Source organism: Theropithecus gelada, chromosome 3 (assembly GCF_003255815.1).
Source record: "Theropithecus gelada isolate Dixy chromosome 3, Tgel_1.0, whole genome shotgun sequence".
Lineage (NCBI taxonomy): Eukaryota > Metazoa > Chordata > Mammalia > Primates > Cercopithecidae > Theropithecus > Theropithecus gelada.
In genome coordinates, this window is record NC_037670.1 from 78743063 (window position 1) to 78758975 (window position 15913).

The 15913-nt window shown below is 40.1% G+C and overlaps 1 protein-coding gene across 2 annotated transcripts in view; it reads right to left on the minus strand.

Annotated features, from left to right (window-relative positions):
- BMPER (BMP binding endothelial regulator) overlaps positions 1-15913 on the minus strand; it is a 247971-nt gene that overhangs the window by 69526 nt on the left and 162532 nt on the right. For both annotated transcript variants that reach the window (XM_025381030.1, XM_025381031.1), the window contains one exon: positions 5749-6078. In XM_025381030.1, the coding sequence (XP_025236815.1) occupies positions 5749-6078 (330 nt within the window). The remainder of the gene's footprint in view (positions 1-5748; positions 6079-15913) is intronic.

Sequence of the window (15913 nt, forward strand, 5' to 3'; positions counted from 1 at the left end):
TCTAAAATGTTGAAGAAATTGTCTGAAAGTATGCATATACCTCCAGACATGCTGGCCCAACACTTCCAGGAGCCACACTGGCCAATGACCTTTCTGAATGGTGGAATTTTTATGTCACAGGTAGAACAGCCATGTTATGCTGTCACAGAACATAGATACATCTGACTAGAAGGTCAAGAAGAAATGTTGTCATATCCACTCTGACACTGTGTGTGAAGACACCACCCGTAAGAGAAAGGAGAGGCTTTCATGAAGAGTCTTCTGAGGCTCAACCCAAAACAAATGACAAACTTTTCTAGCCAGAGTTTTCATGTCTCAAATGTGTGTTTTCTTACTGTTCTGGCAACATCCTGGCAGTGCCTGAGTCTCCCCAGTGAATGGGTGAACTCTGTACCAGTGAATGCAAGTGGCCACCTGTGGCATGGACACGAGGAAACATCTAGAGTGGATCAAGGTGTATTTCGGCCCTGGGACTTCGCTTATTCACTCTCTGTCTCCAAAGAATGGCACCCACAGAGGAAGCCTCTTTTTAACAGAATGGTCTCTGTCCACTTACCCCAATGTGTCCACGTGTTTTGTTTGTTTGTTTGTTTTTTAGACAGTCTCGCCCTGTCGCCTAGGCTGGACAGTCTCACCCTGTCGCCTAGGCTGGAGTGCAGTGGTGCAATCTCAGCTAACTGCAACCTCCGCTTCCAGGATTCAAGTAATTCTCCTGCCTCAGCCTCCTGAATAGCTGGGACTACAGGTGCACGCCGCCACACCCAGCTAATTTTTTGTATTTTAGAGATGGGTTTTCACCATGTTGCCCAGGCTGGTCTTGAACTCCTGAGCTCAGGCAATCCACCCCCTCGGCTTCCCAAAGTGCTGGGATTACAGGTATGAGCCACCGTGTGTGGCCTTTTTTTTTTTTTTTTTTTTTTTTAATGTCTTTCCTCTTGTGATCCTGACAAAAACATTTTTCACTGTGTCTGTTTTGAGCTGCTGGAAAGAGCAAAACGACTTTCCTCCTGAAAGGCTTTGCTTTTGTTCCTGAAAGATCAAGATTAAGCTGATGAGCAAATGTTCAGAAGTTGGAAGATGAGGTGGTGATGGGAAAGGAGAAATAGTGGGAGGGAGCGTGGGAGGGAAGAAGAGAGAGAGAGAGGATCTGGTCTAGTTATGAAATTGGCATAAGGCAGCAACATCAGAGTAATATATGGAAGATCAGGAAGAAATACCCAGAGGTAAGACTCTTAAGCCAATACACCCGAAGTTTGGATATAGTCCAAGAGGAGAGAAGGCTGACAGATTGCATTCCTATGATTAGGTTACACAACTGCCACAAGAGTTACTTCAAAGAGAGATACTGGTAGAATAACCCTCAGTCTAAAACTGGGTTTCTCAAGAAATAAATGGAAAGACCCATGAGGAAATCCCTGTATGGTCAATGGAAGAAATAGAAACATTCTTAGGCCAAAGAAAATTTTAGAGATTTCTTGGTTGAAAGAAGAGTCTGAGTTCAGAAAAGAAATTAAATAGACTTAGATAAAGAAAAAAGAAAGAGAGCCACAGGAAAGTCTCTTTGGGGAATAATTTGATAAGGAGAAGCCAGTGATGGGACCAGGTAGGAGAGAAGGGACATGCTGCTAGAAATCCACAGGCTGGGCTGACCTCCCATGTGGATCTCTGTAAGAACACCATGTCAACTCTGGCAACCACGACTATCATAGAAAATGAATTCTATTTCTTCATACCCTATCATCTAACACATTATATAGCACATAGTATGTACTCAGTAAAGAAAGGAATTACCCTGGTAACGTAGATATACTGAATCTGTGAAGCCAAAGAGATTGTGAGTTTCGTGCTTGTCAAGACACTGAAATAACCATTTTGAAAGAAGACAAGCAAACTATAAGATGATTTGTAATACACTCTGTCAGGTATTAAGAAACTTGACCTCACAAGCCTGTAGCCAGGCAGCTGCCCAGCAAGAGAAATGAGAGGAGAAAATCAATTCCATACAAAGTCTAACTTTCACAGCACAATTCTGAAGATTTTCCATGTTGCAAAATTTTCCAAACTACAAATCTCTTTCCTAGACAGCAGGCAAATACTGTTCTTCTAAGCACCACAAATGGTCGAGAATGTACACACCAGGGATTTCCAACGCCTTCACTACTGACAATGATATACTAAGTTTGAGACTTTGGGCAACTGAGTTCATGGGAATTCAACTCACGGTGAATGACTGTGTTCTTTCTTTGCAGTGGACTGGTGGTCCACACACTTTGAAAGATGCAGATCTGCCGTGTTTCCAGTAAACCCTTCTCAAAACTCATGACATCTCATTCATAAAACACAATCCCCAAAGTAAGAGAAAAATGTGTAATTCACTCTCCTGTCTGCCTCTTTCTCCATGTCATTGTTACGTTGAGAAGATTTTTCACACACCAACGCTAGGCTTCTCATTGTGAAGGGATGACTTATTCTACTACAGACGCCTTTGTCTGGCTATATCATGTACATGTGTGTTTGCATGGATATTTTTACCCTCTACGTGAGCAAAATCCATACAAAGTAGATTACAGTAGTGAAAGACAAAAAAAAAAAAACTAATAAGTTGTAATTGAGGGACTTGCTCTTCCAAATAATATTTTAAATAGGCATCTTATGAGATGAAAACAACGTGGAAGGGTTTGAGAGGCTGGGGATAGTCCTTCCTGCAGCTGGGATGAGTTTCTCTATTCTCTGCATGGGAAATTGGGTAGAAATAACTGGCAGAGTCAGAAGGCTAAAGCTGAAGCATATGTCTCATCTGGGGATGCGAGCAGCAGCCACATTCCTTCCACTGCAGGAAGAGCCTTCCAATTTTCCCTTCTTACCAGTGAATGCTTTACCAACTTGTTCTTTCCCCTTCAAACGTGTGACCTGGCTCCAGACCACTAGTTGGGTTTTTTGCAGTTTTTGTTTAATATTGTGGATATCGTCGTTTTGTGTTGTTTGTTTTCTGGTTGTCATTGTTGCTTTTGCTGTTGTCCACTGAAAGGAGAGAGAAGGTGCAAAGAGGAGAGAGGAGGTGCAAAATTTGTAGCTATACCATAGTGAGGTTTACAAATTGATAGTTTTTCTATTCAAATTTTACACCAAAGAAAGGGGAAGGTAGGATGTATTCTCTGGGTTCACCAAGTGTAAAGCTCTACCAAAAATAAAGTAAAAAGCCATGTTCTCCATGTGTTAATGCTTTCAGGTAGATGTGATGTAATTCTTTCAGGTAAAGTTGATGAAGTGAACAGATGGTAGAAAAGAAATATTTTTAAATTATTTGCTAAGTGTCAAGAGTCGAGGTGGGAGTGTGTGGTGGAAGTGGGTAATGCTCTCTCAAGCTACTAAGCCTTAGTTCTACCCCGCTTTTTATATTAGCTAAGCAACTACAGCCTAATTCCACCCAAACTGCACAGCCACCTGTGCTACCCTGCCAAATGATCCCCTGGTAAGCACAGAGTACATAAACTGCAGGGTCAAAGAGTCATTCCTCCCATCTCCCATTTTCCAGGTGCAGGCTTGATTTTTTGAAGAAACTTGCTATTTTGAAGAAAGTGCCCTTTGATCACATGAGCTTATACATTTTTTTTTAAATCTCTGAAAGAACACTCAAAGCAAAATCTGTGATATTTTAAATAGATAATCAATAGGTGATAAAAACAAAATATCCCTAAAGGGTAGTTCAAACTGAGATGGAAAGACCAGGGTGGAAAACACTATTGTCTGGAAACAGAATTGTTTCATTCAAAGAATAAGAGAAAAGCAAGTTCAATGCCCACAGGAATAGAATTCTTCTCTAGGAAGCAGAGGGCTTGTGTGATTCGTGTGCTACAGGAAATTGTTCAGCTGGGTATTGAGTGCCATGAAAATTACTTGCATCTTGGAAAGAGAGATGGAAAAAAATAAAAGAAATTGTAAAACTGAGTTCAAGGCACAGAACAGTTAAATTCACTAATCTAATTATGGCATTTATGATCTATTATTATTCTCTTAGCCTCATCCTTTTGCTCATTTTTATAACATGGAATCTTTGTAAAGAGTACATTTATTCCATAAGGTTCTGTCAGCTGCGAATGGAACACTATCGAACCTCTTAGGCTGTTAGTAATCTTCAAGTACTCAAGATTTCTTTGAGAACTAGGCTGTGGTTGACTAATAATTTCCATATCAGTAGAATCTATTGTGTTCAGCTAGCTTGCAAATTGTCAAGGTGCTTTTAATTAGTGCTGTGTAATAACGGGTCATCTTATGTACACTTTACAGAGAGCCAAAAAACTTTGCCTCCTTGAAAGGAATGACCTGGGGCCTACATTTACAGAGTGCCATGTCTTTTGTATATAAGAGCAGGTGTGTGAATTTTCTGAGCAGGACTAATTCCTCTAAACTTGAATAAGTAGATCTCTCACAACTGTGAAATAAAGAATAGGAATCTTTTCTTCCTTTATAAAATGTTCCAGTATATTAATACTTAACATTCTGTCACTGAAAACATGTTATACTCGAACTAAAAGCTCCCTGGGCTGCTTCTTGGTTTCCTGCCTTTGTCTAGCTAAGCTGGCATTCCATAAGCTCAAATCAACTTATCAAAATACATTTTGGCCTGAATTGAAGTAATTACCAGGGTTCTGAAGGTATGGTAGAAACAGTCTCCATAGCCTCTGAAAAGTGCCTGCTTTGTCAAATGTTTCATTATCTAAAGAAACAAGAACCCAACTGATAACTTTCACACTTGTTACATTCTTATCAATGCAAACAGCAAGAAATACACTCATTTCCTTAAAAGTATCATGCTTTTTTTAAAAAATAGAGTATGCCAAAAGAAAGGCAGTGCAATGTCCAACTGACAAAAGATACATATTAACCAAAGGTACCAGGGAAGGAACCATACGTGATATACAAAATGTGAAAATGAGCTGAATTTATGCTCTGGGGCTGATATTCAAGAACTGAGTTCTGCTTCTAAGATGCCTTTCTTAGGTAGCAAATAACAGACAAGAGTTTGAGCCTGGTGGACCACTGGCAGTCAAAATTAGTTTGGCCCAAGGGGGAATATATCTGCTCTTGGAGTGGAAACGGAGAGACCAGTGAGCCTACAGCACCATGGGCTGCTGAGAAAGAAGGGGCCTCGGTGGCACAGAATAGCCACGTGGGTTATGGCTACTCCTGCATATCAGAGTTTGCCAAGGACAAGCCCTTCTGCTGTGGACATTATGTTTCTTTTGAACATCACTGATATTAAGCTGTTTACTTTTGAGGACTCCGCTGCAAAGTCTTGGGCAGATGGTAACACAGAAACACTATTTCTCCCAGATGTGAAACTGCACATAGCTGGCTGAGCTGGGAGACACTGACAATTCCAAGCTGGGCATCGATGGCCTAAAAGAGCAACAAAACTCGAGAGAGGGGTTATGTGGAGAGTACAACTGCTATTTTTAGACAGAGGATGGAAAGGTTCTGGATGTGGGAAGATTGCAAGACTGGTGGGACTGGCATCCAATTGCAAGACTCCATATGGTGCAAATGTCTCCAGCTGTTTGTAGCATCTTCAGGATGTGCCTTCCCTGTGAGTGGGGATGAGGCAAGTCCCGCAGTTGGAACCTGGCTCTGCATTGGGTTTTTCCTCGGAGGAGAAACCACATCTCCTGAGCACTCTAATGGAGCAATGCTGCTGAACGGGTAAGTGAGGCGGAGGCTAGACCAAGAGGGAGGCCACAGATGCCCCACCTGCTTTGGTGGTCACTTTCAAGAGGTAGCCATCCAGGTCGATGTGGAAGTGCGGCGCGCGGCAGGGGAGCGCGATGCGCGAGCCGTTCCAGCGCACGGTAAGGTGCTGCTGCAGGCTGACCCTGCTCTCGCCCAGCACCAGCTCCACCGACTTGGTCCACGAGAAGGAGCGCGTCCGGCGGGCGTCGTTCTTCACCAGCACCTGGAAGGGCGAGGCAGGGGAGGAGCAGTCTTTTGTCAAAACGTACTGACACGTCCCCTGAAAGTTAAATGTCCGACCGTCAAAAGTGTTGTAGTGGGGATCTCCAAACACCGTGCAAACGCCGGGCTCTGCGGAGGAGTGAGAGACAAAAGCCGGGTCACAAACCAAGCCAAGGATTTACAGAGAAATCAGGGGCACCTGCTGGGTAAGAGGGAGACTTAGCAGAGATACACTAACGGAAATCAATTTTTTTTATTTTTTTTTTTTAAAAAAAGTCGTTTTTAAAGGTTTGTGCCAAACCTCACAGAATACTCAGAATACTTCTGGTTCTTTCATACTTGAAAGCTATTTTAAAACCTCTGAATTTTCGAAGCGTGCCTATTTTGTAGCCTAGATATGCTTCCATGGTCTTAACGTTAGGAATGAAGAAACTGAACTAAGATAACTAAGAACTGGTCTTACTTCACAACCCACATATACAAGAGCAAAGTAAATATATAAATAAACAAATAGCAGCAACATCAGTGACAATACACCAAGACATTAGCATGATTTCCATTTAACTAATTCAAAAAAATTAGAAACACGATGTGCTAAATGTTTCTCATGCTCTTAAGGAAAACTGATATTCAACACCCATGTACTTCCGTAGGACAAATCAACAGAACTGCCAGATACAAGTTTAATAGTGTCAGGAAACAAATTACTAATAATATTTACGGATAGTCTTTATATGTTTTCCAAAAATTCCTATGTTTTGATCTAAGGACCATGATCTAAAACTGGATGAAAAATAAGTTACAAAACATAATTTAGTACAGTTAAGAAATCCCAATGGAGTCATCATTCTGAAATATCATTAATTCAAATACTTATGAGATCAAAGGGAAGTTTTACACTTTGGGGCAGTCCAAAGATTTTTATAGAAAATTAAATATTTTTTTAAAACAAATCTTGGCGTTGGTTTGTTCTGCATGTAAATATATTTTATCTGTTTTCAAAAAGGCATGAAGCAACCAGGAAATGAGGAATCCATTTAGAGATATTAGCCCAAATAATTAAAAAAAAAACTATAATAAAAAGCACAATTTCCAGTCAACACTAGAATAATAGCCAGATCAAGAATAATAACCAGAATAAAAATACCAGGTCAAGAATATGAGAACGTCATATAAGTAATTTCTCAGAATATCTAAGGGAAGAATTGAGTCAAGACAGAGGAAGGATGTGCCAGCTGATCTGATAGGACCAAAGGGATCCAATGGAAACATTTGCTTTTAATTTCTAAAGTGTTTGGAGAGTAATGTTGCTTTATGTTATGATATATTATGTCATTTTATATGTCAATTTCATATGACTCCATACAAAGCACATACATTTGGAACTTAATAAATTAATTTTTTGTTTTAAATTGGTTTTTCTTGTCAATATTTAATAGAGACTATAAAAGGAAAAGTTTTGGCATTTATGAGAATTTCAATGAACAAATATTTTAAAGAATATATAAAAGGCACTCCTCGGGGTGCAGGGTGGAAAAAGTAGGTGGAAGAGACACATTTTGAAAGCTCAGCAGTAATACTAGAATTTACCCTCCCTTTCTGCTCCTTTCTTATTTGCTTTTTTGGTCGCTTTTCCTTCTGACTCCTATTTTACATGGTGTGTTGCTTCACATTTTACTCTCTCCCCACCTTCCTAATTCTGTACCTTCTCAACTAGTTCCCAGCTATTTAACCTCTTCAGAGTGCATTTATCAGTCCTTTCTCCATGTGATTACTTCCAAAGTCATCCTATCCCACATTTCCCCCCGACATTCTCTCTCCCTGCCCATGAAATGGAATGTCTCCCTGGCCATGAAGATGTCGCTTTTTGGTTGAGGGAGAACAAGGCAGTTCTTTGGGACCCTAAGTGGCATCAGGAGAATGACAGTTCGGAAGTAATACCAACATATGCCACAAAAGGACTATATAGTAACCTGATGCCCAGATGCACCCAGTCGAAGAGAAGGACTTTTCCGGGTCCTTAACTCCACCTTCTCAGCACGAGTGCCCAGACAAACCAACGTTTTTGAGCTTTTGAGCATGCTACAGATGGACCTCAGCTTGGAAAGGCCAAGGTACCTCCTAAGGTTTTGAAATTACACTCCTGAGGAAGTCCTCTCTCAGTGGGGAGCAGGCACAGGGAATGCCCACACCTGCTGCCCACACTCTCCTGTGGCAATCTTCTCCTTGTACCAGGGACAACAATTACATTAAAATTGTCATTAATCAAAGCACTAATAGCTAACAGTTGCAGAAAGCTCATCACAGACCCTAAAACTCTTCTACATGTCTGCTGATCATGGAGGCATCATCAGAAAATTGGTATTTAGATTTTCTCCCAACATTAAACAAACAGCTAAGCACTTTGCAGTACAATCCATAAAATGAGCTATGATCTAGTCACTGAAAAAGTTTGTGAATAACCATCATGACTGAGAAAATGCTTATGACATGTTAAGTGAAAAATCAAAAATAAAATTCTATGTACTGGATAATCTTAGCTATGTTAAAATAAATATGCACAACCCCCGCCAAAACATACACACCCCAAAATTGAAAACAGTGGTTATTCCTTGGTGGAAGAACCATAAGTGACACGATTTTCTTTCTTATGCTTTTCTGTTTTTGATTTGTTGTTATTTTTTGTTTTGTTTTTAAGAGTCAAACTGTGGGTACTTGTAGATAAGGCCAATTACATGACAAAGCAAGTCTTCATAGAAGCAACAGAAGATCTACTGCCTCAAGTGACCCTGGGGAAGCCTGAGCTTGCTCATAGCTGGGCGGGAAGCAATGAAGAATGTCCAGGGAGACTCTGGGCAAGGGAAATCATGCGTGAACAGGGCTGTCAGGAAAGATATTTTTCAAGAGGCCCTAACTTATGGAAGGGAAGGGTTTGGAAATCGGGATGATTTTTCTGTGTGACAGCAATATCGAAGAGGCCAACAAAATATCATGACTGTGAAGATGCCTGAAAATTATGTGTTGCATTTGGGGACATTTGTATCATGAGCTAAAATAATTTTGAAACCTTGGCCCTTTTTCCTGGCACCTCCGGGCCCCTATGCCAGATCCCGCAGGCGCAGTGAACACGTGCACTAGAGAGTGTCTGCAAGTGAGAATTCTCAGTGTTACAAGAATCTGCCTGGCTGCAAAAGGAAAAGGCTCGAGAACACTTAGGGGACAGAAATAAACACAGCATCCTCATATAATTTTTTTCCAGTGGACCCAGTGAAATTAGCTTCAGTCCAACACATCCAGATGTCCAGTCACACTCTTTTGGAAAGCTTGGCGTGATAGGCAGAGGGAGGGAGGGAGGCTACAGAAACAGACCATCCTGAAACTAACCTTGTTTGAATATGCGTAAGTCAGAGGATGGAGAGAAAGGTGCCAGTTTATCACTGGTGGCACATTTTTTCATAGTCCTGTAGGTCAAATCATTAGATCTCATTTTTGTTTTGAGTTGTTTTCAACATATGGATACAAATGCACAGGTAAACGGGGGAAAAAAGATCAAAAGTGTACGAAATCGGATAATAAGAGTGTGTGTTTTTCTCTAAGGTAATAGAATTATGTGTGACATTTCTTTTCCTCTTTCTTGTTTATGTGTATTTGCATTATTATTTACACTTACATTTCATTGCTTGCAATGACTATGTATACTTTTGGAAAAAGAATATTTGCTTTAAAAGTTTTAAAAATGCTGGATTAAAGACATACCACTTTGATGTTCCATACCTTAATAAGATCACTATGAGAAATAAGAGAGTCACACTGCCTCTGAAATGATAGTGCCAACACTTTTCTCCTAACCATATCAGGTACATTTATTTATGTCATGGATATATTTATTCTAATGAAATGCCTTTCTTCTGAGAGCAGTGATTATTTTCAAAACATCTGTCAAAGAAACTTAAGGGAAAATTATACAATCACACGTTATAAAAAAAAAAGAGAGAGAGAGAAAAACTGAGTAAACTCTAACCCCACTCCCCTCCAAACACAACAAAACAAAAACATAAAAGCATAAGGAAGGGGAAAAAAGTATCATTCATGTTTCTGCCACTAAGAAAGAGCCACTGTTTATAATTTTGGGCATGTATTTATTTGAACATAGTTAAGATAAGTCTGTACATGAAATTTGATTTTCTATTTTTTACTTAACATGTCATAAGATTTCTCCAGTCTTTAAAATGTTTTTTCACTTTGAAAGCACAGGATGGAACTTCTATCCTCAATCCATTACTTCAGCAAAGAGGAAGGTCTCTCCAGCTCATCATACTTTGCTACTACACGGATCACTGCATTTCCAAAAATAATGCTCTAACCATGAGGAAACCTAACAAATAAAAAAACATGGCTTTAAACCTTTTCAGCCCAAACTGCAGGGAAACAGGCCCCATGGGACTCCGAGGTGACTGTGTCATGCAGGGGCTCCAGGAATCTCAGACAGGTAAGCATCGTGATGATGCCAAGCTTGGGTGAAAAATCAGGAAAGGCTGTTTGTCTAGGCCCTGCCTGAACAATGACAGAGGCCTCTGATAGAAAGAGGCTGTGGTGCGACCCAGAAGGACCCAAACTTCTCCATTCAGGAGCCCCCCGCCTTGCACAGAATGTCACTGATGGCTGTTGGCCCAAAAGGGACCTAAGGGTCAGCACATGATCCACCACGTGGCACCTGGGTGCCTTCCTTGACCTCTTAAATGGGAAATAATCTAACATGTATAGGTGTGGGGGTGGAAAAGAGAGAAGCAGGTCACTTTCCACCGATCTACAATCCACCAAAAATTGTAACTGATCTGTACACAAAAAATTGATTTCAAGAAATATTGTGTAGGTACATCGTTAAATGTTATGAATTTGCTTTCACGTATTTTCCATAATTCCACGAGCTCATCAACTTGAAACAAAAGAGCAAACAAAGGAAGCAGTCCCTAACTACAAGATCTCATCTAAAACACATCCAAACCCATAGCCAGGGCTAAAGTCCAGGCCTCGGTCATGGAGCCCAGTGCTGGCCCCCTTCACCTGGGCCCTGCAGTGGCCTGTGCCTGCCCAGCACTCCCTCACAGTTCACAGCACACGCATCCTTCAGCTCCCGGCCTGATGCCAGCTTCCCAAAGCAACACCCCTGGTGCCTCAGCCAAAGTCGTCTGTTTCCTCTAAATTCCAAAAGCAAAACTGACCATATAGCCCAGATGTTCTGGGACAGTCTTAATTTCAAATCTTGTAGTCACACTAAGTTTTTCCTTTTAGGGATCAAAACTAGGGTGTACCAAAGTCATAGCCTGCTTATGATAAATCATTTTCTTCCTTAGCTTATAGTTTTAGCATATTCTTAACTTCTAAGCCAGACCTTAAACTCCCTGTAAGTTTTATGTGTACCCCTCAGCGCCTGGCACACTGCCATGTATACAGAAGGTCTACAGGTAGACACGTGCCTCATAATGACGTTTCCATCAACAATAAACCACATGAGTGACAGTGGTCCCATAAGATTATAATACTGTATTTTACTGTAACTTTTCTATGTTTAGATGTATTTAGATACAAAAATACTTGCCATTGTGTTATCATTGCCTACAGTATTTGTACTGTACACGTTTGTAGCCTAGTAGCAATAGGGTGTGCCATTTAGCCTAGGGTTTGTGTAAGTGCACTCTCTGATGTTCGAATAATGGCAAAATTGCCTAATGATGCACTTCTCAGAACATATTCCTACCATTAAGCAACATATAATGGTACATATGTAATACATGGATTCATTTTTTCATTACTTGAAAAAATTACTGCTGTAACACATATCATGTATCAATAAATATCTGTTGAATGAATGAGTCAGTTAATTAATTTGAGAACATATTTTGGTGAAACAAAAATTGCCCACACTGAACTTACTAAAATAGTTCAGTGTAATGACACATACAGCAGGTAACCAAAAGAACTGTGCCTAATCGATTAACTGAATAATTAATTAATGCTTTCAGAATAAAGAGACTATTAGGAAAAAAAATTCTGAAAAGTCAGGAACATTATGGGGAAACTATGTCTGGTGCCAAGAAAGCTAGCTGAGAAATTCAAATTCATGGCAGTCCAATTTCTCCATTTGAATAGAGATAACCTACCCTACCAAAAATTATTGTCAAAATCAGAAAGCTACATCAGAATCAGAACAACATGGGAAAAGAACTTACCTCTAATGCCTAATATGACCAAGAGAGGTAGGCAGAATAATGGGCCCCCAAACATGTCCACCTCCTAATGCCCAGAACCTGTGACTATGTTATTTACATGGCAAGAGGGAATTAAGTTTGCAAATGGAATCAAGGTTACTAATCGGCTGACCTCAATATGGGCACTTCTGAAAGGGGTGAATGTATTCACAAGGGCCCTTAGTGAAAGAAGAAGGCAGGTGCATGGCCCTTATAGTGTGAAAGGGACTCAACCTGCTGTTGGCAAGTCTGAAGCTAGAGGAAGGGGTCAGGAGTGAAGGAATGTGGGCAACCTTCAGAAACTGGAAAAGAGAAAAACAAACAAACAAACCAAAAAATGGATTCTCTCCCCTAGGGCATTCAGAAGAAACACAGCCCTGCTGACACCTTGATTTTAGCCCACTGAGACCCTTTTCAGACTCCTGACCTCCAGAACTGTAAAACAATACATTCGTGCTGTGTTAAGCCAGTGAGTGGTAATTTGTCATCTGTAGCCATAGGTAACTAGTACACTTAGCAACATTAAACGTGGTTAGTATAAAATAACTAGTATATGCCAAGTACCATGTCAGATGCTTTCCATATTTTCAGTATCCCTTTTCATCCTCACTATCCCCCTTCATCCTCACTATGTCTGTGCACTTTGTATATTCATACCCTAATACCCTAATTTTTTAGCAATGAGTTTGAAGAAGTTGCCTTATTGCCCATGGTTTCTCAGCCAATACTTGTAAAGATGGAATCCAACCCAAGACACTGTGGCTTCAAGGGCATTCATTTCCCCACAGCATCCTGCAAAGTTGTTAACTAGCTGGGGTCACAGAGCTCTTTGAGAATCTGAAGAAATGTGTAGATACTCATATCCTCTCAAATGTAGAGGTTCATAAAGACTCTGTCAAAAGACTGATCAATGCTGTCCTACGAGTCTGGGAAGTTTAGATTAAGAACACCTATCTATAAGTCAATTATAAACGATAATACATGATTCCCTTATATAATGTGTTTTTATTTCATCTCCACAACTACATTAAATGTTTCTGAGCTCAGGGTCTGTATCAACTTCTTATTCAGGTCCTCCAGAGCACCTTCTGGAATGTGGAAAGCTCACTGAATGTTAATATACAGTTCACACAGAAGATGCATTTTTGCCACTCTCACTATCCAAGATCCGACCTTAAAACATCTTCTTCTCTATTTAAACCAGAAGTTTTTATTTGTCAATTGAGAGAACAGTATATCTGACCTAAAGAGATGGGTTTCACATCTCCAAGTTAACCCGGCTTCCAGCTTTAAAGCCTCCTTGGAGTTGGCAGACGTTGAGCATATTATTGCTTTTAAGAGTCTTGTGTTTGACTCCTGATTTTGTCACTTAAGACTTAGAAAATCATGCACAAACTACCTACATAACCTCAATTTGTTTGCCTATAACATGACTCTAAGAACAATTACCTTGCAGGGTGATTATAAAGATAGCACTGCAAAGCTGCCACGATCGTAAGAGACACTCAGAGTAGTCATTATTCGTTTCCTTATTATAAATGGTACGCAAATCTAGCAAATAGTTATCTACCGCTGGCTAAATGGGGTTGAGAAAGACTGTAACAAACTTAGAAAGTATAGATTTGTTGAAAAGACAATGTAAATTGAGATAGTCTATAAAAGACATAAAATACAGATTTAGGGCTAGAATGAAGTAAGCCTTCTAGTCCGAAAGAAGAATGTAAATAAAGTCATGGACATAGATAAGAGGGCAGCTTACACAAGAAGAGCAGGAGGCCAATCAGACCGGAGTGCAGAGCTGCTTTGGGAAATACAAGACACCCAAGTTGTCTAAATAAATTGGCCTGTGATTCATTGCCAGCCTGAGAAGTTTAAATGTATTCCAAAGAACCAGCATTTCTTGATATGTTTCCTGTGAAACATCAATCCTGCCTATTTCCCTGCCAAAATAAGTAGAAATTAAAATTAAAAAAAAAAAGCTCTGCCGCTCAAATTAGTTTTGGAGGCGCTCTATACTCCATCAGCCTCCTTCACCATGCACATCAGCATATTAAGGGCTCTGAGAATTCTGCAGTAAGGAAACACATTTAAGTTTACTTGACCCAGCATTTCCTGAGTGTATTTAATCACAGAACCTTGTTTTGAAAATATTACTCATTATTATCCCTCAGCACTAGTGTTTTATAAAACAAATTCTGGGAAACTGCAAGAGACCAGTGAAGGAAGTTGGCATAGGTCTCCATGAAAGCCAAGTTTGGGTTCTGACAGGGGTGTGCAAAAACGGGTGAAGGAGAAGAGAGATGGAGATTACATGCAAGCAATAGGATGAGTGTCCAGCTGCCATGGGAATGGCAAGGAAAGCATTTATTCAAAAAATATCACAAAGAGACAATCAAGCAAACCTGATGATTGATTAGGAACATGGGGGAGAAATGCCAAAAGTATGAGAAATAACATCAAGGTTCAAATCTTGTGCAGCTGGGACATGGGGGCGCCAGAATTCAGTCAACAAATAGGGATTGGAAACAGCCATTAGCCCCTCCATCCAACTCCCAGCTCAAATAATTGGGGGAATCAAAGGTAGAAACTATTAACAAAATTCAAATGCAATACTCTGAAAGAAGAATGTGTTCTCCAAGAAGCTGAGATCTACCACATTAGCATCTTGTTAAGAAGTGATATGTTAAGGACCTCAAAGCTTAAACAAATCTGAAGCCAGAGTGAGAAAGTACAGAAAGGGCACCATGAAAGTAGAGCTGTGGGTTTACGAGATGAAAAAGCAAAAAGTAAAACAACAGATACTTGCATTAAAGAAGGATACGGGAAGTCAGAGAAGAGGGGTGGAGCAATGAGTGAGGGCAGAAGGGAACAGAGATAAGGAGAAAGAATGACAGCATTCATGAATATGAATTTCACACCAAAGGGCCATACATAGCACAGCTAATGAGTCATCTCTCCATACTCCCAGCAAAGGTTACAACTGAAGTATTGTAACCCAAGAGACTGAAGAGGTTAAAGTGACCTCATAAACGTACGTAAGTTTTTTAAAAAGTGAGTAAATACAACCACTTGTAAGTAGAAGCCGCTAGTTATGTATAAAAGAAAGTAACTGGCAAACCTCATATCTATTTAGAAGTGAACTTCCAAAATGAATAAAAATTTAGTCAATAGAGAACAGAGAATAGTGCATAAAAGTTTGGGCTTTGGAGTCTCGTAGGCCAGTGTATTAGCTGACCACAAACTATTTAATTTCTCTCACCCTCAGGCTAATGATGGCTTCTAATTCATAGGAACATGGTAAGGATTAAATGGCAAAATGGAGAGCATTTATCACAATACCTGAATGATATGGACTAATGTTCAATAAGTCACCGTTAGTTATAGGAGCAATTGCAGAGGTAGTAGAAGTAGCAATTTTTGTTGCTTTTATTTTGCTCATAGGAGATGTGACCTCCAAAGAGGAATAAATCTGCCTCAGCTCTGCATATAGTAATGTATAATTAATTATACAGTACTTTCCACCAAGTGTATTTTTTAAGTTTCACAGCTTGGGGTTTCTATTGTTCATTTGTTTTGTCATTTAGCTGTATTTTAGGTGTGTCATTACCAAGGCGTTTCCGTCACACATAACCTCAGTCAAAACTGGACACTTGCAACTTTACTGAGATTCAACATGGCAGCCTTGGCTATATTGTACCAGATGTCTAATAATGAAT